The sequence below is a fragment of the Pavona decussata genome, unplaced genomic scaffold (assembly GCF_977016875.1).
Source record: "Pavona decussata unplaced genomic scaffold, jaPavDecu1.1 SCAFFOLD_122, whole genome shotgun sequence".
NCBI lineage: Eukaryota > Metazoa > Cnidaria > Anthozoa > Scleractinia > Agariciidae > Pavona > Pavona decussata.
In genome coordinates, this window is record NW_028145536.1 from 1,010,644 (window position 1) to 1,035,842 (window position 25,199).

At 41.9% G+C, this 25,199-nt stretch overlaps 2 protein-coding genes across 5 annotated transcripts; one reads left to right on the top strand and one right to left on the bottom strand.

Annotated features, from left to right (window-relative positions):
* The first annotated feature begins 149 nt into the window (after positions 1-149).
* On the top strand, positions 150-10,066 carry LOC146469544 (uncharacterized). 4 transcript variants are annotated; one of them, XR_014867202.1, is made up of 3 exons: positions 1,314-1,530; positions 4,036-9,639; positions 9,814-10,066. XR_014867202.1 is itself a non-coding variant. In XM_085123184.1 (2 exons), the coding sequence occupies exons 1-2, from the start codon at positions 203-205 to the stop codon at positions 8,055-8,057; spliced, it is 4,077 nt and encodes a 1,358-aa protein (XP_084979310.1). In that variant the 5' UTR covers positions 150-202; the 3' UTR covers positions 8,058-10,066. The 4 variants fall into 4 exon arrangements, 2 of the variants coding, with proteins under 2 accessions (XP_084979310.1, XP_084979308.1); XR_014867201.1 differs by having other exon boundaries at positions 4,036-8,482; positions 8,805-10,066; XM_085123184.1 differs by lacking the exon at positions 1,314-1,530 and adding an exon at positions 150-257 and having other exon boundaries at positions 4,036-10,066.
* A 4,378-nt stretch (positions 10,067-14,444) lies between these two features.
* LOC146469545 (uncharacterized) lies at positions 14,445-17,774 on the bottom strand. Its single transcript, XM_085123185.1, has 2 exons — positions 17,584-17,774; positions 14,445-17,506 (listed from the first exon to the last, which is right to left on the bottom strand). The coding sequence occupies exon 2, from the start codon at positions 17,304-17,306 to the stop codon at positions 14,529-14,531; it is 2,778 nt and encodes a 925-aa protein (XP_084979311.1). The 5' UTR covers positions 17,307-17,506; positions 17,584-17,774; the 3' UTR covers positions 14,445-14,528.
* Between the last annotated feature and the right edge of the window lie 7,425 nt (positions 17,775-25,199).

The window sequence follows — 25,199 nt, forward strand, 5'->3', positions numbered from 1 at the left end:
CCCCCTCCTTTCCCCACCCTTCCCCCGATCCTCCTCCGAAATTCCTCGAAAGTTATTGATAGTCCTCAGATTCCTGGGCATTCCGAGAACAACCGAAGCACACTGAGGAAGTCGATCAGTTGATTTGAATAACCACTCTGTCATTGCCGTCAATGGATATCGAATTTACTGACTTCATCATAATCAGTTGCCGTGCCTAAAAATGGACACATCAGTCAAAATTTTAGTGTTCATTTTGTGCGTCTGTTGTTTTAAAGGTAAGTAAAACCGAAAGTTTGTTTATAAAATCCCTGCATTGCTGCGAATACTAACAAAGGAAGGGTGAAGCAATTTACTGCAGTTAATTCTGCAGTATTGCGTGTGTACTTATACTTGCCCATGGAAGTTTTGATTTCCACAACAGCACTCCAGCTCTGATGAATGTTTGATAGTCAACATGTCTGACTACAGGCCCGCTTCCGGCCTTCTATTAATAAGTACACTTATAGGACTTTGAAAGACCCTTCCACGACGATTTTGGAAGATCTACCGATACTTCGGCATTACTGAAAAGAGAATATTAAACCTAACAAAATGATTGAAATTGACGTCTCATGCTACGGGAAATTTTACGGCGTTTTACGCAAAGGATACAAACTTGCGCCCAGCATAAAAATATCTTTAAGATTCTTAAACTTTGTGGAGTTACATTGATGTTTTTTTTTTTTTTTTTTTACAAGGAAAGACCCTCAAACCTGGCCATTTTATTATAATATAAAGGCGCTCTTTCCAGAGGTTTCGTTGGATAATCATGACACGTATGAAAGCGGGAAAATATTCGGCTCGTCAGAATGAAGTGACAGATATTTTTTGCGTTATCTGGTCAAGTAATTAAGGTAGAAGACTTTGCTTTGTTTCTACAACACGTCGTTACAATTTATTCGTTCCGAAAGGGTTGATTGTGCTGATTATAACTGATACTGTGCGGATTCTGATGGAACTGTGCATATGGCTTAGTTTCCATTCAAGGGTGGCCGCTTAAAACAGGTAAAAATAACAAAGAAAGACAAACATAGGACTGCTACAGGGTGGCCGTGGCCGCTTAGTAGAGGTGGCCGCTTAATACAGGTAACAAATAAAGCGTCTGTATGCACGAAAAATCGGGACTTTAAAAACTGGCTGCTTAAGAGAGGGCCGTTATATACAGGTTCGACTGTATAACTGTAACGCTCATACCGGTAACTGTTAGAACAATTTACTACTGTCCTATACCTCCTCCTTTCCCCACCCCTCCCCCGATCCTCCTCCGAAACTCCTCGAAAGTTATCGATAATAATCAGATTCCAGCGCATTCCGAGAACAACCGTAGCACACTGAGGAAGTCGATCAGTTGATTTGAATAACCACTGTGTCCTTGCCGTCAATGGATATCGTGATGGTCTATGGAAATCGCAAAAATTTACTGACTTCATCATAATCAGTTGCCGTGCCTAAAAATGGACACATCCGTCAATATTTTAGTGTTAATTTTGTGCGTCTGTTGTTTTAAAGGTAAGTGAAACCGAAAGTTTGTTTATAAAATCCCTGCATTGCTGCGAATATTATCAGAGAAAGGGTGAAGCAATTTGCGGCAGTTAATTCTGCAGTATTGTGTGTGTACTTATACTTGCCCATGGAAGTTTTTAATTCCACAACGTTGAAAGACCCTTTCACGACGATTTTCGAAGATCTACCGATACTTCGGCATTACTGGAAAGAGCATATTAAACCTAACAAAAAGGATTGAAATTGATGTCTCATACTACGGGAAATTTTACGGCGTTTTACGCAAAGGGCACGAACTTGCTCCCAGCATAAAAACATCTGTAAAATTCTTTAACTTTGTGAAGTTATGTTGATGTAATTTTACAAGATATGACCCTCAAACGAGGCTATTTAATTACAATATAAAGGGGCTCTTTTTAGAGGTTGGTTGGATAATCACAAGATGTATGAAAGCAGGAAAATATTCAGAATACCCGGGACATTTTATCACCTACTGAATCATGATTAACCACTACAATAACAGCCATAATCAGCACAATCAACCCTTTCGGAACGAATAAATTGTAACGACGTGTTATAGAAACAAAGCAGAGTCTTCAACATTAATTATTTGAAGAGGTAACGAAAAAAATATGTATCACGCCATTCTGCGGAGCCCCGACCTGTTTTAGTCGATAGTGGATAACGTTATGCCAAACTGTCGCGTTGACCGGAAATGATTCTCAAATAAACCAGGAGATCTGAAACTGCAAAGGTCCATTGCGGCTCACTGACTCTCAAAAACTCATTCGATAAAAATGAAACTAACATCTTTAAAGGCCTTTTTTCGTTTCTTTGGATATGTTCAGTATTTTTTAAAAAACATATTTTTTAATACCGTTTTACCGTTATATTCTACTTACAACTTAAACTGCTTAAATCTTCTAAGTAGCAAAGGTCATTTTAGTTTTCGTAAGTGGCATCCGATAAAAACCTGAACTTTCAGAATTTTATTTTTAACGTTTGACCGTGTATACCTGTAACGCTGATACCGGTAACAATAAGAATAATTTACTACCGTCTTACACCCCCTTCTTTCCCAACCCTTCCCCCGATCCTCCTCCGGAATTCCTTGAAACTTATTGATAGTCCTCAGATTCCTGGGCATTTCGAGAACAACTGTAGCACACTGAGGAAGTCGATCAGTTGATTTGAATAACCACTGTGTCCTTGCCGTCAATGGTTATCATGATGTTCTATGGAAATCAAAAAATGTATTGAGTCACATCATAGTCTGTTGCCGTGCCTAAAAATGGACACATCCGTCAATGTTTTAGTGTGTATGTTATTTTAAAGTTAGTGAAACCGAAAGTTTGTTGATAAAGTCCCTGCATTGCTGCGAAGATTACCAGAGAATACGGCAGTTAATTCTGGAGTATTGTGTAAACCTAAAAATATTAAACCTAACAAAAGGATTGAAATTGATGTCTCATACTTCGGCAAATTTTACGACGTTTTACGCAAAGGGCACGAACTTGCTCCCAGCATAAAAACATCTGTAAAATTCTTAAACTGTTAGGAGTTACACTGATGTTATTTTACAAGATAAGAACCTCAAACGGGCCATTTTATTATATAGAGGCACTCTTTCCAGAGGTTTCGTTGGATAATCACGAGCTGTATGAAAGAGGGAAAATATTCAGAATACCCGGGGCATTTTAGCACATACTGAATCATAAAACAATCAATAACACGTGTTAAATCCACGGAATCAACAACCACTATAATGACAGTTATAATCAGCACAATCAACGCTTTCAGGACGAATAAATTGAAACGTGTTGTAGAAAGAAAGCAAAGTTGTCTACGTTGCGTGACCAGATAACGTGACAAAATATGTATCACGTCATTCTGCCGTCAGCCCCGACCTGTTTTAATCGATAGTAGGTAACGTTATGCCAAACTGTTGCGTTCACCGGAAAAGATCCTCAAATAACGGGGACCTGGATCCACAAACGTCCATTGCGGGTGTGACTCGTGACAACTCAAGAAACTATTTTACTTCAATAAAAATGAAAAGAACATCTTTTAAGACCTTTTCTCGATCCTTTGGATGTGTTAAGTAATTTAGAAATATATATATTTATTTTTAATACCGATTTACCGTTATATTCAATTTGCACCTTAATAGCAAAGGTCCGTCTCGTCTTCAAATCCCGTATTATTCTTCGGCTGGACTCAGGCTTCTTCCTCATTTATTTTTTTAGGCGTGAACACCATTCATTTTATTCATTAGTGAAGAAAAACTTATTAGACTGCGTTTACAACAACTTCGGATATTTAAAACGAATTGCCTCGCTTTAATAGGATCCACCAGCTATGGAAGCTTATGGCCGCCATCCGATATTCCAGTTGTGAAAATCCGACATGTAGCGTCCCCTAACTGTTTACTACTAAAATATATTTGAGTCCCACAAAATTAGGCCAAGAAAAAGTTAGAGTTTAAATAATTTTGTATTCTTATTTCCGCAGTGCTTGACAGTAAAGAAATTTATGTTTCGCGTTATCATGGCAACGATTCGCCTTCTTGTGGAAAGACGATTCACATGGCCTGTAAAACAATTGCGTTAGCCACTACGCAGGCGCATTGGAATGACACCATTCACATTGATGGCACTGAGACATTACGTGATCCATATCCTTGCTCGTCGATGACGTCATATCCGGGGGGAACTTACGTCAATGGAAGCGTGACTCTCGAAAGGTTTGGTAAAGATGAGGTGTTTCTCAAGTGCTCTTCCCAAAAGCAGATGATTTTTGATGGTAGATACGTCTCCGGGAAAGTAATCATTCGCCTCAAAGGACTAACTTTCATTAACAGTTATGTTACTGTTCAGAAATGTTCATTGTATATAGAAAGTTGTGACTTCAAAGATGCCGTTTCTTTTCCAAACTCTACGGCAATCATCAATTTTGAGTCGTTTGAAGAGCGTTTTTTCCTGGCAATAAATAAGTCCAAATTTAGCAACAACGGTGTTCCATGCATCCGTGTCGTCGGGAGTAAGCTCAAGATCGAAGTTCATGACACTGTATTCATTAACAATACTGCAGATAGAACAAATGTAACAGTAGTTGATGAAGCCGTTTTTATGGTACTGTTACCAGCCAAGGACTCTAGATACCTCAGCTGCTTTATCACACTATTCAACACATCGTTTATAAGTAACACAGCGCCCTATGGAGGGAGTCTTAACATCCAAGCAAGCTCGGTAATTTCTACAAACAAGCGAAGGAAGAAGCGTTACAGCGACAGAATAGACAAGAGCATCTTCTTACAGCCATTCTACAACAAAAAGCAGTGCTTAAGTCAATCATTAAAGGAGCATATTTTCACTGTGAATGTGACTAATGCAACGTTTTTACATAATATTGGAAGAGCTATAACTCTGAGCGGTGTACGCAGTACTAACAGCAGTGCCAGAAAGAAAAGACCTGCCGGCTGTTTCTTTGGGGGCTCGTCAACGATGATATTGAGAGTTCGAAGTGTCTTGTTTGTAGGAAACGTTCTACAGAAACCTGATTTCATCACCGACGCATTTAGATCTCGTGGGGGTGTCTTGGCGCTTTCTACGGATGATCAGCACGGCTACCATGACGTTCTTTTGGAAAACGTTCACTTTATTTCCAACAAAGCAGCAAGGGGCTCGTCGACGTTATATGCGCTAGGGTTTTGTCAGGACATTACGATTGTAGATTCAAGTTTTGTTGGTAATTCACAGGACGAAAGTTACTATTACGACTGGAACATCCTTTTTATTAACACTTATTATATACTCAATTTCACAATGATTGGAACTGTTATTTCTGGAAATTATGCTAAGCCTCGGCCTGATCCGGACAAAATACCGCCGATGCAATTTATCGTGAGAAGTTTTTTTGTGGCTCAGATGAACATTACTGGTTTACAGTACAAGAACAACAGCGGTGGAGGAATCAGCTTAATACCTGTAACATATGAAACTGTTTCTGGTCTTTCAACTTTATACTTGAAAGACTTGTGGTTCGAAAACAACGAGTATTTTTCATTGAATGTGTTGTCTATGACAATCATAACGCTAGAGATGAGACGTTTAGTATTTAGAGGAAACTTTTTTTTAAATTCTTCCCTACAGTGCTTCGGAATGTTTTTCCTCTCCTTAGTAGGCAAAGGGAACCAGATAACATTACAGGACACTTCTTTTGTCAACAATACGTATCTACAGGGGAGGATTGTATTCTTCCAATTGCCACGAGACGAAAGGAACTCTTCTACGTGTAACACTCCAAAATGGGATTACACAAACGTCGTGAGATTTACCAAAGTGCGGTTTTGTAAAAATTACCACCCGCATTCCACTGCATTGGGATTACAAAACGGAAGAAACATCCTAAGCAACTGCCAATTTAGTAACAATTTCGGGGGAGGTATTGGTAGTAACCTTTTCATAGGAGATGGGTCTGCCAGTCTTGAGCTCATCAACACGTGTTTTGAGTCAACACAAAGTTGGCCAGTCAATTCCTATAATAAAACACAGTTTCTTCCTTTCCGAGGATTCATATACGTTGGGAGTACAGGACCTATAAAAATACAAAACACAAATCTTTCAACGTATGAATCTCAAGATATCGATTCCTATTTAATGGTCACAGGGTCAAGTAATGCATCTATCGACAACAATTCAATCATTCAATGTCCGGGTGGAACACTGAAGAAGTTTTTGAACTACTCCCATTCTTATATTGTTAGCACGAAGGCCTGTATAAGTAACATATTCGTTACAAAGTCGCAGTCCTTTACCTTCTCATGCAGAAGATGCTCAGCTGGATTCTACAGTATTGACCCATATGAAACAAAATGTCGACCTTGTCCATATGGCGGAAACTGCACAAGTAACATTGCAGCCAGACCTACATTCTGGGGATTTCCTTCACTGTCAGATCGTGGATCAGTCAACTTCCAACACTGTCCAGTCGACTACTGCTGTCCCTATCGAAACATCAGCTGCCCATATAATAACGACAAATATCTTTCAAGGGGGTGTTCTGGAAACCGCATCGGTGTCCTGTGCGGACACTGTAAGCCTAATTTCACAGAAACACTTTTCTCCGCACAATGCCGTGCGAGTAAAGACTGCACAGATTACTGGTTTTGGCCTGTTGCGTTGTTCTACACCTTGGCGTTTGCCTTATTCCTTCTTTGGAAGAATCGCATCACATGTCATGTTGTGAAACTTTTGCCATGGAGGCGATCAGCTGAAGGCGTACAATCTTCTGGCGACTGGGCATCGGATGGTGGTGGATGCATAAAAGTTATTTTCTATTTTTATCAAGTTGCCGGGTTAGTTTTTGTTTTTACAGATATCGAGATCCACTTGGTAGAAAAGAACTTATTAGTCCCAGTCATCGGCTGGTTCGATTTCAAGCCCATCAGCTCACAAAAAGGTGTCGTTTGCCCAATTCGCGGACTTACGGTGGCTTCAAAAATGTTTCTACAGGCTTTCCAGGTCATTGCTGTCCTATTTGGCATCGGTGTTATTTATCTCCTTCATGGCGCTCTCAGGAAATATCGTGGCAAACGATCACCGTGCTTTCCTTCTGCTGATCGGTACCTAGCTGCCACAGTCGATTGTTTGTTACTGGGTTATTCAACGCTGGCAAGCACAACTCTCAAAGCTTTGAACTGTGTCCCTATCCAGACGACATCTCGCTTCTTTTACGATGGCAACATCGAATGCTGGCAGTGGTGGCAAAAACTGTGCGGCGTTGTCATCTGTGTTTTCATTACTCCGTTCATTTTTGTTTTGTATCGTGGATCTAAATTACTCCACAGAAACGAACTATCAGCAAAGCGGTTTCTGTATGCTTGCCTGATTCCCTTGCCGTTCGCCGTTCGTTGGATGCTTTCATGCAAGAAGATTCCCCACAGTGAGACAGGTGACAGTTCCGATAATAGTGAGCAGCTGTCTTTGCTTCCAGCGGATCGCTCCATCAGAAGGCAATCCATCACTGATCCAGTGCATGGTGTCATTTATGGTCCTTTCAAGAAACCTGATGACGGCCAGGGTTCTGGAGCTGTGTACTGGGAAAGTGTTCTTATTGGTCGTCGTCTATTGCTGATATCCCTCCACACTTTTATTGTGTTTCCTTTCATTAGGATGATTTGCCTGAATATCGCGTGCGCCGTAATCCTTACACACCATATATGGAAAAAGCCATTCAAAGATGTCCGTGTCAATCATGGAGAAACAGCCTCGTTAACTGCTCTACTCGCTTTGGCAGTTGTCAACATGGCCGAATTTGCATTGGCTATCAATGGCGGGATTCTCTCGAAGCAGGAACTCGCCTGTTTAATGGTGTTACGCGTGGTTGAAGTTATCATTCTGGGAACAGTTCCTTTTCTGTGTGTGCTTATCTTTTTTATTGCTGTTCTGTGGCAGTTGATAAAGCTTTGTAAATGCTGTTGGGTAAGCCTTTGCAAATTGATTGTTAAAACTTGTTTTTCACTTTTGACGTAAGCACAGACGCAAGCCCAAGCGCAAGCATCATGAGAATGCTTATTTCACCGTGAAAACGGCTTTGACGTAAGCGTCGCGTTCGTTTCGTTCGTTTTTACTTGACATAAAGCTCTTATGCTTGTGCTTGTGCCTGTGCGTGCGTCGCTAGTGTAAACCAGGCTTAAGTAGAAGAGAAATGGCAGATAAAAAGACTCTTACAATTCTACAACATATTCAATGAATCTCATAGTCAGGTGGTTACCCTATATAAAGTAAATTTTGACCTCTATTAATTAAATTACTGTAATTTTTACTTCTATTAAACGGTCACCTGTATCAAATAAGCGATCGCGGTTACCCTTGTTTTGTCCTAACGAGCGGTTTCTGTTGTTTTGACCTGGCCCGGGTTGTTCAAAGAGTAGATAATTTTATCCAGTGGATAAGTCGTTATTCAGCGGATACTTAACAATTATTCCACGAGCGCGCGTTGGATATGAGATGATAGATAGCCAACGAGGCGCGTAGCGCCGAGTTGGCTATAATCATCTCATATCCAACAAGCGCAAGTGGAATAATTGTTTTATTAAAAAACAATCAAGAAATATTGCTAGATCTTACTGATTTCGCTGTGCAAGAACAACCAGAAGACAATTTAATGGTCGCCATTTCTCGGCCATGGTATAATTGCTCATATACCATGGCCGCTAAGCCAATCAAATCCCTCGAATTGCATTATACAATGATCCAGTTTTTAATAAAATGTTTTAGTTGAAGTATATTTTACTCGCTTGATGACGTTATCCACTATTTGAGCAACTGAGCCTAGCCTCGTTTCCAGGGTCTCTCCTCTTCCAGTCCCCCAGAGAGAGAAAGAGAGAGAGAGAGAGAGAAAGAGAGAGAGAGAGAGAGAGAGAGAGAGAGAGAGAGAGAGAGAGAGAGAGAGAGAGAGAGAGAGAGAGAGAGAGAGAGAGAGACTGGGGACGGGAAAAGGAGAAGACCCTGGGAACGAGATTGCAACCGAGCCCTGTTTAAACCGTCACTTTGTAAAAGGAAACCACTCAAATATATCAGCCAAAAAAAAAAACTGCCAGGTAATTGATTTCTAACGACCTGCAGTAATTTTAAATGTTTTGTTAGTTCATTTCTATTCTATGTTCTCGTTTGTCATACTATTTTATCGTTTGAGTCTCTTAAACAAATAAGTGATCGTTGGGGTGTTTTTCTAACGACCGTTTGCATTTTAAATGTTTCGTTAGTTGGATTCTATACTATGGTCTTGTTTGTTATACTATCTTATCGTCGCAGTCTCTTAAACGAATAACTGACTGTTTGAGCGTTTTTGTGTATAAAGTTTATAATAATAGTGTATGGAAGAAGAACTGACGTGCGTGACGTAAAAATTTCATGATAAAATATTAACTAGAAAAATAATTGAATAAATGTCAGGAAACATATCAGATGTAACGCGAATAAGATTAAGTTAGTGACACAACAGATTGCACAATTGTAAAGTCTGAGTAATGTACTGCCTGACAATGATGTAACTGCACGCATCTATTAAACTAAATTAGGAAAAGAAACGCGTGTAATAGGCCATTTCCGAGTTGCTATACACCTCATTATCAAAGCGAGGCTAAGTGCATAGTTTTTATTTTGAAAACTAGTTTTCATTTATATGTGAACAAATTTAATTTTCATATGAAAAGCTTTTACACTTAGCCTCGCTTTCATAATGAGGTTCACGGCAACTCGGAAATTGCCTATTGTGTGATAAGAGTTAGATTTAGGAGTATTACAATAGTGTAGGTTTGGGATTTTAATTTACTGTGCTCTTTATTGTGGGGAAAGTACTTGTTTCGCAAATAGACCTGAGTAAATCTTAGTACAATTGTAAAGTAAGGTCAGATCGAGGCAGAAAGAATTGAGAACAGAATTGTGAATCGCGAATAGAGGATTGTGAACTGTAGATTTAGGGATATCGCTGACCGTCAGATTGTTTGAATGTTAGAATAAAACTTCAGAAAAGGAAAGATACCCTCCTCTTCAGTTTGTGAACCGGCGAGGGCGCAGTACGCAAAAGATTCCGTGACAGTTTAATACCAAATGTGAAATAGAATGACATTTTTATTGCGTTTGACGTGTATTTTTTGAAACCTGTATTAAGTGGTAACTTCGCCATTCCCCGAGCGTGACCACTTAATACAGGTTCGAATGTATTTTAACAGTGTAAATGAACATAAGTATATATATAACGCACTCCGTATTTTTACCAAAAGGTAAAACATTTAGGTAAATGGCTTAGGACGATTGATTACAGAGTTGTACTGAGAAATTTCTTAAGCGCTTTTCCGGGAAAGAATAATGGAAATTCTGAAATCCGGTTTGTTCCCACGTCGGATACGACCCATTTAGACAAATATCCCAGTAATATCCGCATTAAAGTCTTCAATCATAAACATTTGGAACTTTGTGTATTCCTCTTGAGGGAGGGGGGGGGGGGGGGTGTTGGGTTTGCACAAATAATTCGACGCGGTTGGGTTGTTAACACTCTATTCTCATGTATCTCTGCATTTACTTGTTTACAGCATCATGGCGAGCGATTTCACAACATTGTCACTACCGGTGAAAACTAAAGAAAATAAAGGACAATACAAAATAAACTTAAAGAAAAGGCGAAAGACAAACTAAAGGTGCAAAGAAACTTACATTTTGTGCGGATTTAAACGACGACTTACTTATAAACTGCGAAGATTCTCAACACACATTCAAGCACGTGCTTCGCTGAAAACTCACTAAGATCACATGATCAAAATACTCGCTACTTTATGTTACGGTCACGAAATGTGAAATAAAAATAAAACGTAAACAAAGTCAAGTCCAAGTTTGTTCATTTTGAAACTAAACATTCCGCCCGCCTTGGGACGATCCGACTTAGGACGCCCAACGTCTCTAGTTCACAGTTAAAGCTTTAGCACTATCAAGGTCATTTTCCAGAAGGCACAGCTTCTGGATCGGCCGAATATAGACAGAGTCTTTTGTCTTGACCTTAACCGTCCTCACCATCCCGTCAGAGCCGGGGTAGACCTCCAGAACTCGGCCCAGACTCCAATACCCTCTAGGTGCACTGTCATCCATCAACAAAACCAAGGCGTTTGGCTTCAGGTTAGGTAGGGCTCTGTGCCATTTCCCTCGAACTTGCAGTGTCGGCAAATATTCGCGCAACCACCTCTTCCAAAACAGGTCGGCAAGGAATTGAACTTGCTTCCATTTCCTTCTGTACTGGTCCGCCGGTTGAAACACACCTGGAGGAAGGCAGATTGTTTTCCTTTGCATCAGGAAGTGCGCAGGCGTGAGTGGCTGGAGGTCATTCGGGTCATCAGAATTAGCTGCCAGAGCCCGACCATTTAGTACTCGCTCAACTTCCGTCAGAAGGGTTTGGAGGACCGGCTCAGAGACCATTTGGGTTCCAAGGATTGCCTTCAGGACACTCTTAGCACTGCGCACAAGACGTTCCCAAATTCCTGACATGCTAGAGGCAGTTGGCGGCTGGAAAATCCACTTGCATCCACGCTGAAGTAGCTCACGGTCAATTTTCTGCTGATCCCACTGCTGGATCTCTTCTCTCAGTTCTCGTTCCGCTCCTACAAAGTTGGATCCTCTATCACATCTTAATTCTGAAACCCCTCCACGGCGATTGATGAATCTCCTTAGGCACATTATGAAGTCATCTGTGTTCATTGACTGGACTAATTCGAGGTGAACAGCACGAGTATTCAAACATGTGAACAGACAACACCAGCGCTTTGCTGTACCTCTGCCATGCTTCACTTGGAGGGGACCAAACAGATCCATTCCCGAGTACGAGAACGGAGGCTGGTAAGCCATCATGCGGCTTCTTGGAAGGGGTGCCATTTGCTGAACTATTTGTCTGGCATTCAACCTTTTACAACGAAGGCATCGCCCAAGGATGGAACGGACAAGAACTCTAATCTGAGGGATCCACAGCTTCTCACGCACCCTTGATATGAGGTGTTCGCGCCCCAAGTGGCCAATTGACTCATGAACATGGCGAACAATCACTGCTGTTATGGGATGGTCTCTCGGTAGAATTGCTTGGTTCCTAGCAGCATTAGCGACGGGTGGATTTACTATGCGGCCTTTAACTCTCAGAACGCCATGGTCATCAAGCATTGGGTTCAGGGCAACTATACTGCTGGACGGCCTCACTACACCTTTGGCCTTTAGGTCTTTAATTTCTTGAGGATAGGCAGAAAGTTGTACGATTCTCGTGATGGCTATAGTAGCTGCATCATAATCCTCAAGGGTCAGGTGGCCCCTCTGGGTAGTCTTTCGATTGCGAAGAAAATGGACGAAGCGGATAAGCCAAGCAACTCGACGTCTTAGCCGGTTCCAATCAGAACAACTGTTCACTATGCGATCCATGACATCTTTGGCCGTTACGCTCAGCGGGCTCAATGCAGAGGAGTCTGTCTGTTGAGCGACAGAATGGATGTTTACATCAACATGATTGGCGTGCGCTTCTTTCTTCAATTCTAAAGCTTCGTCCGGGACTTCCTTACAGTCTGCAGTGGGCCAAAGGGATTCTGGCTGCCAGAGAAATTCTGGTCCTCGTAACCAGCGTTGGTTAAATTTCAGATCTGAAGGGTTCAAGCCACGGGAGACATCATCAGCTGGGTTTAAGGCACCTGGTACATGATTCCAGTCATTAGGATGTGAGTTTTCTCTAATCTCTTCCACACGATTGGCGACATAGGTTTGGAATCGGCGCTTCTCATTCTTCAGGTAGTGAAGCACTATTTCGCTATCTGTCCAGTACTTAGTTTGCTGTATGGGCAGATCGAGCTCTTCTTTCAACATCTTGTTTAGGCGCGTGGCAAGGACAGCTGCTTGCAATTCAAGCCTTGGGATGCTAGTGAACTTGATGGGAGCATTTCTTGCCTTTCCCATGACAAACGAGCAATGGATGGAGTCATCTGGATCTACAATCCTCAGGTATGCTGATGCGCCATATCCAACTTCGGAGGCATCTGAGAAGACATGTAACTGAAGTTTGCATTTCTTCGGGTCCACTCCAGGAGGGAAGTAGTAGCGTGGGATACGGAGCTCGGACAAGGAGGGCAGCTGTGTGGTCCAAGATCTCCATCTCTTTAAGAAGTGTTCTTCCAATGGCTGGTCCCAGTCTAGCTTTGCCTTCCATATGTCCTGTATAAGAGCTCTTGCTGTGAGTGCTACGGGCGCAGCAAATCCGAGTGGGTCGTACAATGAACAGACAGCAGACAGGATTCCACGCTTTGTCTCAGGACGGTTCAGGTTCTTGATCTCGAACCCCAGTTCATCAGTCTCGACAAACCAACGAACACCCAGTGCCCTCTCCACCGGCAATTCATCTAGCCTTAGGTCCAGGTTTGGTGTAGCTCTTCTTTGGACAGGAATCGAGGACAAAACTTCTTTGCTGTTGGACATGAACTTCGTTAGGCGACAACCACCATGACCTAACATTTCGGCGAGGTCTGTTGCCATTCTGGTTGCTAAGGTGTTGCTGCTAAACGACGGTAGCGCGTCGTCGACATAGAAGTTCTTCTCAACAACTGCTGCAACTTCTGGACTGAATTTCTTTGAGTTATCAGTGGCAGTTCTCCTCAGGACAGAGTTGGCAACACATGGGGATGAAGTGGCCCCGAAGATGTGTACCTCCATAACATAAACGTCTGGACACTGACTGTAGTCGTTAGTCCACCATAGGAAACGCAGAGCATCTTGATCTTCTTTGCGGACGCGCACCTGATGGAACATTGCCTCCACATCGGCAGCTAGGCCAACCTTCCCTTGGCGAAAGCGTAGCAGTACTCCAACGAGGCTATTGGTCACGTCTGGGCCTTGGAGAAGACTTTTGTTAAGTGATGTGCCTTCATACTCTGCTGCAGCATCAAAGACTATGCGAAGTTTCCCAGGTTTGTTCGGGTTCATCACTGGATGATGGGGTAAATACCAGGTGTGTGAGCTCTCTTTAGCTGCTTCTTCAGGGGTAAGTTTGCGGGCATATCCCTTTGATATGTACTCAGTCATAACTGCTCTGTACTTTGCAGCCATTTCCTCATTTCCTGGTTTTGTTAGCCGGCGCCTTAGCAGTTCGACTCGTTTTTCAGCCAGAGTACGGTTGTTTGGTAGTTGCGGCTGATCTTCTTTCCACAAGAGACCGACTTCATAATGGCCATCTACGATTCTTGTTGTGTCCTCAAGGATTTTTAAGGCTCGCTTGTCCTCGATTGACAGTGGCTTATCATCTGACTTTGAGGCTCCGTAATCCTCAATTTTCCAGAAGCGTTCCATCTGATCTTCCATGCCCACCGAAAGGAAGTTGACTGATGTTTTCCCTTTGTCGCCGCAAGTTAAAGGCCCTGCAATACTCCAGCCAAGCGGAAACCGGTAACCAAAAGGACCGTTGTTTTCTGGTGGGACCCTGACTTCATCTTACAAATGGGCAGCAGGTACATTGCTTCCTATGATTATGGATACTCGCTTAATGTCAACTTCTGGGAATGTCAGGTCTTGCAGGTGTGGATACTTCGAAACGTCAACAGAATCCGGTAAAATCTGCCCTGACTGATTGAGATCTGGGAGTACGTAGGCTTCATTGACTTCAATATCTCTACCGCACCCATCCACGGGACCGAGGGTGAACGACACCCGTTCACTTTCTATTGATTCCTCACTTCTCCTGATAGTCTTGATGCCAATTCGTTGCAAAGTTCCTTCCAGATTAAGCTGATCCGCAAGCTGACGATCAATAAGAGTGTCAGTGCAGCCATTATCTAGAAACCCGTACGTGGAAAGGGAATTGCCATCCTCAGCCGTGATAGTCACAGGAACCACGTTTAACAGGACTCGACCTTGCGGGGCAAAAACCTCTGTCGTGCTCACTGAGGCCTGATGGATGTTGGTGGTTTGTGGTGCTGCACCAGATCCCATGCTTTGTTGCTGTGGAGGTACCGTAGCAGAACGGGAATTTGCTTGGTTGTGATTACTGCTTACGCCATTATTGGTTCTCGGCCGGAAACGACGTCCATTGCTGTTTTCCTTGTGTAAAAGTGTCAGATGATGCCCAGGACACTTGGAGCAGGCTGGGGGATCCGGACAAGTAGTGCCACTATGGGTTGGATTGTGACAACCACAGTTGAAGCAGAACCCGTAGGAGGCTGCATACTGTCGCCTTACTGCTACACGATCGCACTGCTTAATGATTGGGCAATCCTGCAGACGATGGGGTGTGGATTTGCAGATTGAGCATTTGATGTGATTTCCTGGCTCTGGGGGCCTTTCAGATTTAGCAGGTGGTACTGTGGAGTCCCTGGGAAGTTCTGGTGGCCTTTCAATTTTAGTTGATGAAATAGTAGAGTCCCTGGGAGGTGGTGGTTTCTTAATCCTGGATGAATTCCGGGTAGCCTTGTCTTCACTATTCTCCCTCCTTTGCCTCTGTGGCCCAAAGATTGGGTCGTTTCTTATCGACGCTTGTCTCATAACAAATTTCGCGATATCCTGTAAGCGAGCGGACCTGCCACGATTTACGATCTCATAATTTTCAGTTTGCCACTTTGCAACAAGGTCGTTCGGAAGTCTGCTTACAATTCTCCTCAGGTTGGTAGCCACACTAGCCTCATGCTCAACATCACCTTTCAGGATCTTTGTCGCTGCATTCAGCTTCTCAGCAAAGTTCAGTAAACTCACATTGTCCCCTGGGGCAAGCTTGGGACCAGATACCAAACCGTCAATCCAGGCTTGTGAAACTTGGATGGGTTTACCGAAACGATCCTCTAGAGTCTTTATGAGGTCTTTGTAGGAGCAGCCTCTGTTTCGTTCGATGACTTCCAGAGCTTCGCCTTTCAGAAACTTTGGCAGGTACTCGATTCGCTGCGCGTCGGTTAGAAGTTCACTCTCAAGATGAGTGCGGGTCTGCTCTCGAAAGAAAGGGAAGTCGGCTGGATTCCCATTAAACTGTGTAGGCGTAATGCCATTTAGCAATTGAACCTTCCACATGGCTGCAACGTGGTCCTTTGGGGTGGTCTCCTCTTTTCTGGTGTCTGGATCAGGCTTTGTCCTGGACTGAAATAAACCTTGAGGCGAGTGTTGTATGGGTGTATGGTTGGAGACATGCAGCACCTCCCTTTTAGACTCTTCTACAGTGGAGTAACTGGGCAAATGAACCGACTTGGAGGATGTTGGTATTTTATCAGAAGGGGTAGAGTGATCTACAGGTGAGATGCCCAAGGTTTTCTCGGTCTTACGTGGGGTTGACTTTGGAAGCTCTTGCCTTTCTGACTCGGAACCTTTGGGTGGACCTTCGCAGCTGTTGAGGTGTGTTTTCTCAATTTCGTCGACGGTCTCAAGCTGACCAGTTTCTTCATCATAGTCCCTTTCGATCTTCCAGTCCAGTTCGGCTAAAGCAGCCTCGTCCTCCAATCGCCTCAATTCCATTCGTACCTTTTGCCTGGCCAGCTCAGCATCCTCTTCAGCTCTTCGCTTTGCTAGCTCCACTTTCTTCTTGGCCAGAAGCGCGGCTCTTAGCTTCTCTTTCTTACGAGATGATGCCTTAGAGGACACAGAGCTGCCTTGTGACTTCTCACTTTTGACAGAAATTTCATCGTCATGTTTGGGGGCTTCGTGATCCGTTCGCATTCGCTCTTCTTGCTCAAATAAGCTTATAACTGTCTCCTTTAGGGATCTGAACCTTTCCTCGACCTCTTGTAGACGTTTCCTCTGATTTATGCACGGAAGATACCTTGAATGAATTTCCTCAAAGGATTTCCAAGCACGAGTGACACTTTCTAACATTCGACCAGCAGATAGGACGTCCCAATTAGTGTAGAGACATGTACGTAATTGCTGAGTTTCAGTTGCAACATAGTCAGCGATTTTGTTCCAAGAAGATGCTAGTCTGTGCTGTTCACTTATTTCTCGCTGACGGATGACTTCACTAAAATCTATTTGAGTATTTGGAAGGGGATTTTGACGTAGTGAGTAACCAAAGGCTCCTCGAGCTAGCGGGGGCCTTAAGACCTCAGGAGGTAACGCAAAGGCAGCGGCCCCGATGTGAACAGGAAAATCTTCATTTGTGTTAGCCATTAGGTTTGTTCCAAGGCCCATTAAATTAATTTCCCCACCTGATTCAATCCGGCCAGTTCCTCGATCCTCAGTCCCGCGGTCCGGTCCACTAGTTTTCGACTCTCCAATGCCACCACTCGAGGGGTCCATTACTTCTCGCAAAAGCCGAGCAAAACGGCAATGTCCTTCAAATCGTCGCCTTGCTAACCAAAAATTTTTCACAATGTTGGGTTTGCACAAATAATTCGACGCGGTTGGGTTGTTAACACTCTATTCTCATGTATCTCTGCATTTACTTGTTTACAGCATCATGGCGAGCGATTTTACAACATTGTCACTACCGGTGAAAACTAAAGAAAATAAAGGACAATACAAAATAAACTTAAAGAAAAGGCGAAAGACAAACTAAAGGTTCAAAGAAACTTACATTTTGTGCGGATTTAAACGACGACTTGCTTATAAACTGCGAAGATTCTCAACACACATTCAAGCACGTGCTTCGCTGAAAACTCACTAAGATCACATGATCAAAATACTCGCTACTTTATGTTACGGTCACGAAATGTGAAATAAAAATAAAACGTAAACAAAGTCAAGTCCAAGTTTGTTCATTTTGAAACTAAACAGGGGGACTTAACCTAAATGACATTTTTCCGCCACTTGACATGGCTTTAATGGAAATATCTCGTTTACGTTTCAAGCAATCCAAAAACTCTATGCTCATAACGTGAATCTATGTTGTGGGGTGTTTTGTAAATTTTTGGGTATATTTGGGAGGAGATAGTTTTTCTTGAAGGAATGGTAAAATTAAAAGAAATAAGAAATATTGAAGATTTAGCGAAGTTTTAAAATTAGAATTTGTGGTTAATATAATTGACGGACACCAAGTTAGTCCCCTAGCAAACTGGGGTGCTCTTGCGTGAGTATTAACTGTCTGTTAGTGTTCCAAAAAATCATTTTCTTTCTTCCATTCTCTCTTCAAACCTCTTCAGATTTCATTGAAATTTAGGTTAAGTCCCCACTTAAGGCTTTCGTATGTTCTTTATATCTTAGGTAACACTGCAATTCTATGTTCCAATCATTAGCCAAGATTTCGTTTATTGATATCAGTTCTTAGGGCGCTTTTTTTTTCTTTTTTTGGAGGGGGCCCCAAGGGGACATACTCCCACCAGAAGTAGCGATAGATGTTGGAAATTAGCCGGGTTAGTGGATCCCCTTGGATCCCCTTGGATCCCCTTAATTAATATTCCTAAGTGTAGAGTCCATGACGTCACCTATTGTTATAACCTAGGGAAAAAATGCCTTCCTGCATACTAATTAAGTGATTAAGTAGTGTCTTCCTGCATACTAATTAGTGCCGAGGTTTACTAATGAGCGTCACTCTAGTACAAAGGAAACAATAGAAATGCCCAGGCTTGCCCGCTCTATACCCACCCTGATTGGATCTTAAGATTTATATTGTCTGTTTTGAATAAAAAGCGGTTAGATTTCGAAAGCGCTATCGTTCTTGCAATCGCTTTGCTGGGAAAACTTTTTTCCGATTTTCAAAACGTTAGTACCGTTGAAAATGGCTTTTTTCACCAACGTTATTGATCTTCAAGCTGCCTTGAGCGCTTGTTTAACTGTCTGCGACTGGGAGACAAAACCGTTTTCTCCTATCTATCTCGAGGTAATGAAAAACTATTAAAGTCACGCACCGTTAGTCAGTTAATCATGCGGGTCCACGAGCCTAAAGTTGCATACAAATTAGTTCAGTTCTGCTGGAAAAACCCCAAGGGAGTATCTTGACGCATTAGTATATAATCAATTTTATATAACTTAACAAGGATCAATTAAAACACGCGACTTATAATTGCAAGCAATAGAACCAGACAAGAGATACCGTTTTAAAACATTTATTAAAAAACAATGACAAAAAGAGTCAAATACACAGCGATTTCAAGCGGTTGGAAATTAATTAATCTTCATTTCCGTTCTCCTCTTTAGAAGGGGAATAGAAATCGGCTTTCGAAGTCTTCGCGTTTTTGTGTGTAACTACTCCACAATCGCGACACCGAAGAAAGCCCTCTTTCACGTACTTTCTCTCCTCGGGAATCTCAGGTGATCGCATATAGGACAAATCTTGTAGTAATCATGCCAAAAGCATTTAGGACATTTCATGATCAATGTAAAGTACACATTAGAGTTCTCGCAATGTTCACAGGGACTTTTAAAGTGACTGAAGGTGGTGGACGTTTCAGGGTTATTACTTTCTGTTTCCTGACTGTCGTTGTCAGTGTCGTTGTCGCTCTCTTGGATGCTTTCAGCTTCAACGCCGTTCTCAGAACCCACCTCCTCCTCCTCCGTATTTTCTAAATCCGATGAACTCTCCTCGTTCTTACTCTCGTTATCGGAAGTATTTTCTACATTGCGGTAGCATTTTTCCTTTTCTATTAAATCACTTAGCAAATTTTTGTTCGTGATTAATTAAGCCTTTATCAATTCCCAACTCTGCAAGTCCATCTAGAAACGTATCAAGCGGACGAGGTTTGCTAATCTCATTGTTGTGAGGGAGTAACACATACTCAACTAGCTCGGCGATGTTTGTGACGGGAATGGTACGTTTATTTCGAAGTAATTGCCCGCGGGGAGTCCAGAAAAGAATATCTTTGGACGCGGCCATACTATGCAGCAAATCAGAAGCACGCTTTTCCAGCCCTGCTCGGGAAAGATGACTCAAAACATCTTTTATTCTTGGTTCTTCACCCTCGCTTTCATTATCAAAACTTTCGCTTTCTTCATGTTCACTCTCGTGTTCTTCTTCAACCAAATCTATCTTTCTCTTCATATTGATCAGCACTCGTTAAAGGCAAGTGTAAAATGAATGTACCAGGCCTGTGTGGTTCCCTTTATAACGTTAGCAATCCCAAGCTACTTATAACAGAGGCTAATACATTTTCAATAAAACCCGGCTACCCTCTTGTACAAGGACTCGCTTCTTTGTTTTGTAAGGGACATTTGATCTGGCCAAGTTAAGTAAAGCATCCTTATATGGCAGCAACATCCGCCTATTTTCTTTGGAGATGGGAATGTGTCCCTTGAGTATATTGTATAAGACTTGGACTAGTGCATGTAGCTGCTGTGGAGTAGCTGTCTTTAAAAGAAATTGGCGCTGATGATCAGGACAGTGAGCTAACAGCTGAACAAAACCACGATTGTTGTTCGCTACACGAGACATACCTGTAAAGTGAGCTTAGGCGAATGAGTTGCTTATATTTTTATTGTGGGGAAACAATAGAAATGTGGTGGTGGTGAAGGGAAAACAATAGAATTGAGGAGCAGGAGTAGGAGGAGGAGGGAAAAAAATAGAATTGAGGAGGAGGAGGAGGAGGAAGAGGAGGAGGAAAACAATAGAATTGAGGAGGAGGAGGGAAAACAACAGAATTGAGGAGGAAAAGGAGGAGGAGGGGGAGGAGGAGGAAGAAGAGGAGGAGGAGGAAAAACAATAGAATTGAGGAGGAGGAGGGAAAACAATAGAATTGAGGAGGAGGGAAAACAATGGGGCTTAATTCTATATAAATGTGACACATTCGATGTTTTTTTCAGTTCACGTTAAGTCCTCACTGAGTTGACATGAGGTGGCTCTGTTCTTTCTGCGAAAAATCCTTTAGTAGAAAAGATAACATGTAAAGACATATGTTTAATGAGCACAATGAGTCGCCGAGTTTCACTCCATTCAGAGCTATGCCGTTTTCTCGAGAAAAATGTGAGCGGTTTCGCTTCCAGTATCCTTTTACTTCCATGATTGCCGGGATGACGGGGTCCGGAAAAACGGCCTGGGTTCGATCACTATTTCAACAAGCTTCAGAGACAATTCACCCTTCCCCGGAGAGGATCGTTTGGTGTTATTCACAATGGCAGCCTGCGTACACAGAAATGCTAGTCACCATGCCACATATTTAATTCGTCAAGGGAATTCCTAAGGCTTTGGAGCAGGATTCCTATTTTAATGTAAACACACGGAATTTGATCGTGTTTGATGATCAGATGATTGACGCCAGTAAAAACAAGCGAATTGTGAACTTCTTTACTCGTGGTTCTCATCATCGTAATCTCAGTGTGATTTATATCGTGCAGAATCTATTCCATCAGGGAAAAGGTAGCCGCAGCATAAGCCTAAACAGTCATTATTTGGTGTTATTTAAGAATCCACGAGAAAAATTGCAAATCTTGACTCTGGCGAAGCAAATGTATCCCGGCCAAGCGGATTTCTTTTTAAATCAGTACGAAGAGGCTGTGAAAAGACCTTTTGGTTATCTGTTGATTGATCTGAAAACCACTACCCAAGACAACTGTAGATTGCGGACAAACATCCTCCCCAGCGAAGAAGGCCTTAACCAAGCAAGATTTCAAGAAAATATTCCTCAAGAGCTTTTAAAATATCTGAAGCAGCAAAACATAGCAACACCCCCAGTACTTCCAGCTATGGAAGAAATAAAGGGCAGTATGGATGGCATGCTTTCTCGAAACGATCTCCGGGAAGATGAAAAAGCTAAACGATACTTTCAGTTGCAAAACAGATACCTGGCTTTTAAAGAACAATTTAAAAATTCAAGAACACGACCGGAAGAAATAATCAGCGCTGTTCCAGACTTAACATCAAGGGCACTAGATTCTTCGACAGCAACGGCAGCATTCTCCACTCCCCTCAACCCCTTTAACGTAACACCTGAATTAACACAAGCGGCTATCTCTCAAAAACCATACAAAGAAAGCCTCACGCCTCCACCACCCTCAAATTCTGCTTTCCTGACCCCTCCTCCCACAGTAGAAACCCCATCACAACAAGCCCCGAAGTGAAAAAGGCGTCAGATTCAATTGTAAATTATTTGGATGATCATGAAGCTCATGGCAAACGGCTGAGGAAACGTCGGCATAAGAAATTTAATCCATACAAGTACTCCATGGGCGAAGAAGATGAAGATTAATTAATTTCCATCCGCTTGAGATCACTGTGTATTTGACTCTTTTTTTGTCATTGTTTTTTAATAAAGTTTTTAAAACGGTATCTCTTGTCTGGTTCTATTGCTTGCAATTATAAGTCGCGTGTTTTAATTGATCCTTGTTAAGTTATATAAAATTGATTATATACTAATGCGTCAAGATACTCCCTTGGGGTTTTTCCAGCAGAACTGAACTAATTTGTATGCAACTTTAGGCTCGTGGACCCGCATGATTAACTGACTAACGGTGCGTGACTTTAATAGTTTTTCATTACCTCAAGATAGATAGGAGAAAACGGTTTTGTCTCCCAGTCGCCGACAGTTAAACAAGCGCTCAAGGCAGCTTGAAGATCAATAACGTTGGTGAAAAAAGCCATTTTCAACGGTACTAACGTTTTGAAAATCGGAAAAAAGTTTTCCCAGCAAAGCGATTGCAAGAACGATAGCGCTTTCGAAATCTAACCACTTTTTATTCAAAACAGACAATATAAATCTTAAGATCCAATCAGGGTGGGTATAGAGCGGGCAAGCCTGGGCATTTCTATTGTTTCCTTTGTACTAGAGTGACGCTCATTAGTAAACCTCGGCACTTATTAGTATGCAGGAAGACACTACCTAATCACTTAATTAGTATGCAGGAAGGCATTTTTTCTCTAGGTTATAACAATAGGTGACGTCATGGACTCGACACTTAAGAATATTAATTAAGGGGATCCAAGGGGATCCACTAACCCGGCTAATTTCCAACATCTATCACTACTGCCGGATCAGTTGAAAAATCTGAATACCTCGACAAATAACATTAATATATCACCTTCTTCTAAAACATTAATAGAATTCGATCATTTTACTTTGGCTACCTGAACATTTTTCGTTACCGGGCAACATTTACAAACGTAGATTTTTCAGTGTTTAGAATACCCAACATATATCCCAAACGCCCCTTTACTGTCGAGTAAACTGCGCGCTTTTTCAAGTGGCCGTCACTATACATGGCGGCATATCGGTAGATACCGTTTTTTTTTCCATTTTTTGGTCGTCACCTTCTTCAGAAACCCGTTTTTTTTTTTTCTCGGTCAGCGTAATCCTCTAGCTAGCTTCTAGTTTAACGGTTAGAAAAGGAACGAAAGGTTAATCAAAACACTCATGCACGTCCTCTTTTATATAGACAGCTATAATTGAATATCCTCAGACAGATTTATTTCACTTAGAAATCTACGAGCTGTCATTAAACAGATCTTGATTGATCATGTTTTCTACTACGCGAAGACATTTGTTTGAAGCATATAAGTTGGTGTCGTCTGCAAAGCTTAATAACCTGCTCTCGTTTATAGTATAGCCCAAATCATTCATAAAAATGTTAAAAAGGGTCGGTCCCAATATTGACCCCTGATATTAATGATAATATAAAATTAAATATAATTTACTTCAATTTTGTTGCATACCTGCGTTATTATGTCAAGTTAAGTTTTTCCGTTTTCCAGAATGTTTGTAATTTATTGTAATTTTTTTCTATTATGTTATCGTGCTCGTCTTGTCCCGCCTTGACTAGCTTTGTGGCCATTTGCGGTACAAGCCCCTTATATCATCTAAATTTGTAAATAAATTGTTGTTGTTGTTGTTGTTGTTGAAGTACACCGCTGCAAACGACCTTCCACAACAAAAAGCTGTTTCCCAGTTTGACTTGTTGGTACTGAGCGATGTGAGAGGTAACTCCGAAGGAGTGACAATAATCTTTCATCCAGTCCGTAAAATCTAAGCTTTTCCAACATAAGATCATGACGGATACAGTTGAAAGCCTTGCTAAGATCTAATGCAGCAGCATCTATGACGTGGTTTTGATCAAGTTTTTCTTTCCACTCTTCTCAGTAAGTGTTAATAATGCCGCAGAACAGCCATGAAATTTCCGATACACTAACATGAAATCGTGAAAGATGGAATCAAAATATCTACTCATCGGTGTATAAACAGTGCGTTCAAACACTTTGTTGAATGCTGGCAGCACGGTAACAGGTCAAAACTTTGCTTTGTCCAACACGCAGTCCTCTTTGTGTAAAAGTGTAATCTGACCATACTTCCATCCTTCGGGAACTTCTGTCTTTGCAATAATAGTATTTATAAGATCACTTAGCGGTTCAGACACTGATGGTACCGCTGCCCTGGCTGCGCGTGGTGGAATCATGTCATATCCCTGGGCTTTATTCTGCTTTATGTTGTTGAGTGTTTGCCTTACTTCGTGGTGGTTTGTAGAACGAAAAGTAAACCTCTTACTGGCTGTACTGTTCGCAGGTAAGCGAAAGGCATGTGACTGATGTTGGAACGGAGTATATGGATAGATTATTAACCTTTAGGTGATATTTGTAAAGTAATCGTTAAAAATCTCTGCCACTTGAGTTTGTTCATTTATAATTCTGCTGTTTTCCTTGAAAACAATGAAATTCGTTTTGCGCACGTTTTTTTGTCTGTACAAGGGGACGTAGTGACCGCCAAAAAGCCCTGAAATTTCCATCACGAGTGTTTTATAAGACTTTCGCCTCATGGAGACCACGCGATATTGTAACACTCGGTATGCTTCCCAGTCGTCGGTTTTCCTTGTTTTGTTAAATTTTCGCTTTAGGCTGTTGTGCCTACGAATCAGGCCTTTCTTATCTCTGGCGTGATAAATTTGGATTTACCTGATGCCACCTTACACTTTCTCAATTTAATGGGTGCGTGATCGTCAAGCACGTCAGTAAACATCTTTTCCCAAGCCCAACAGATGTCGTTTATGTCATCAAAAACGTACGCCACATTCTGAAACGGCACACATGCAAGGTCGTTGTTAAAAGCATTCGCATCAAACTTTAAAAACACCTGCCTTTTGTAAAAACAGTCTTTGGTTTGGATAATTTCTCGTTAAGAATAGTATAGACCAGTTTATGATCACTCAAGCCTGTCTCTATTATTCCTGGTTTTAATGTAAATGTGGAAGAATTTGCCATAATAATGTCCAGGCATGACTCTCTAGAAATTGAAATCCTTGTTGGCTCTCTTATGAGATTGTCCAAGCCATAGATATCGA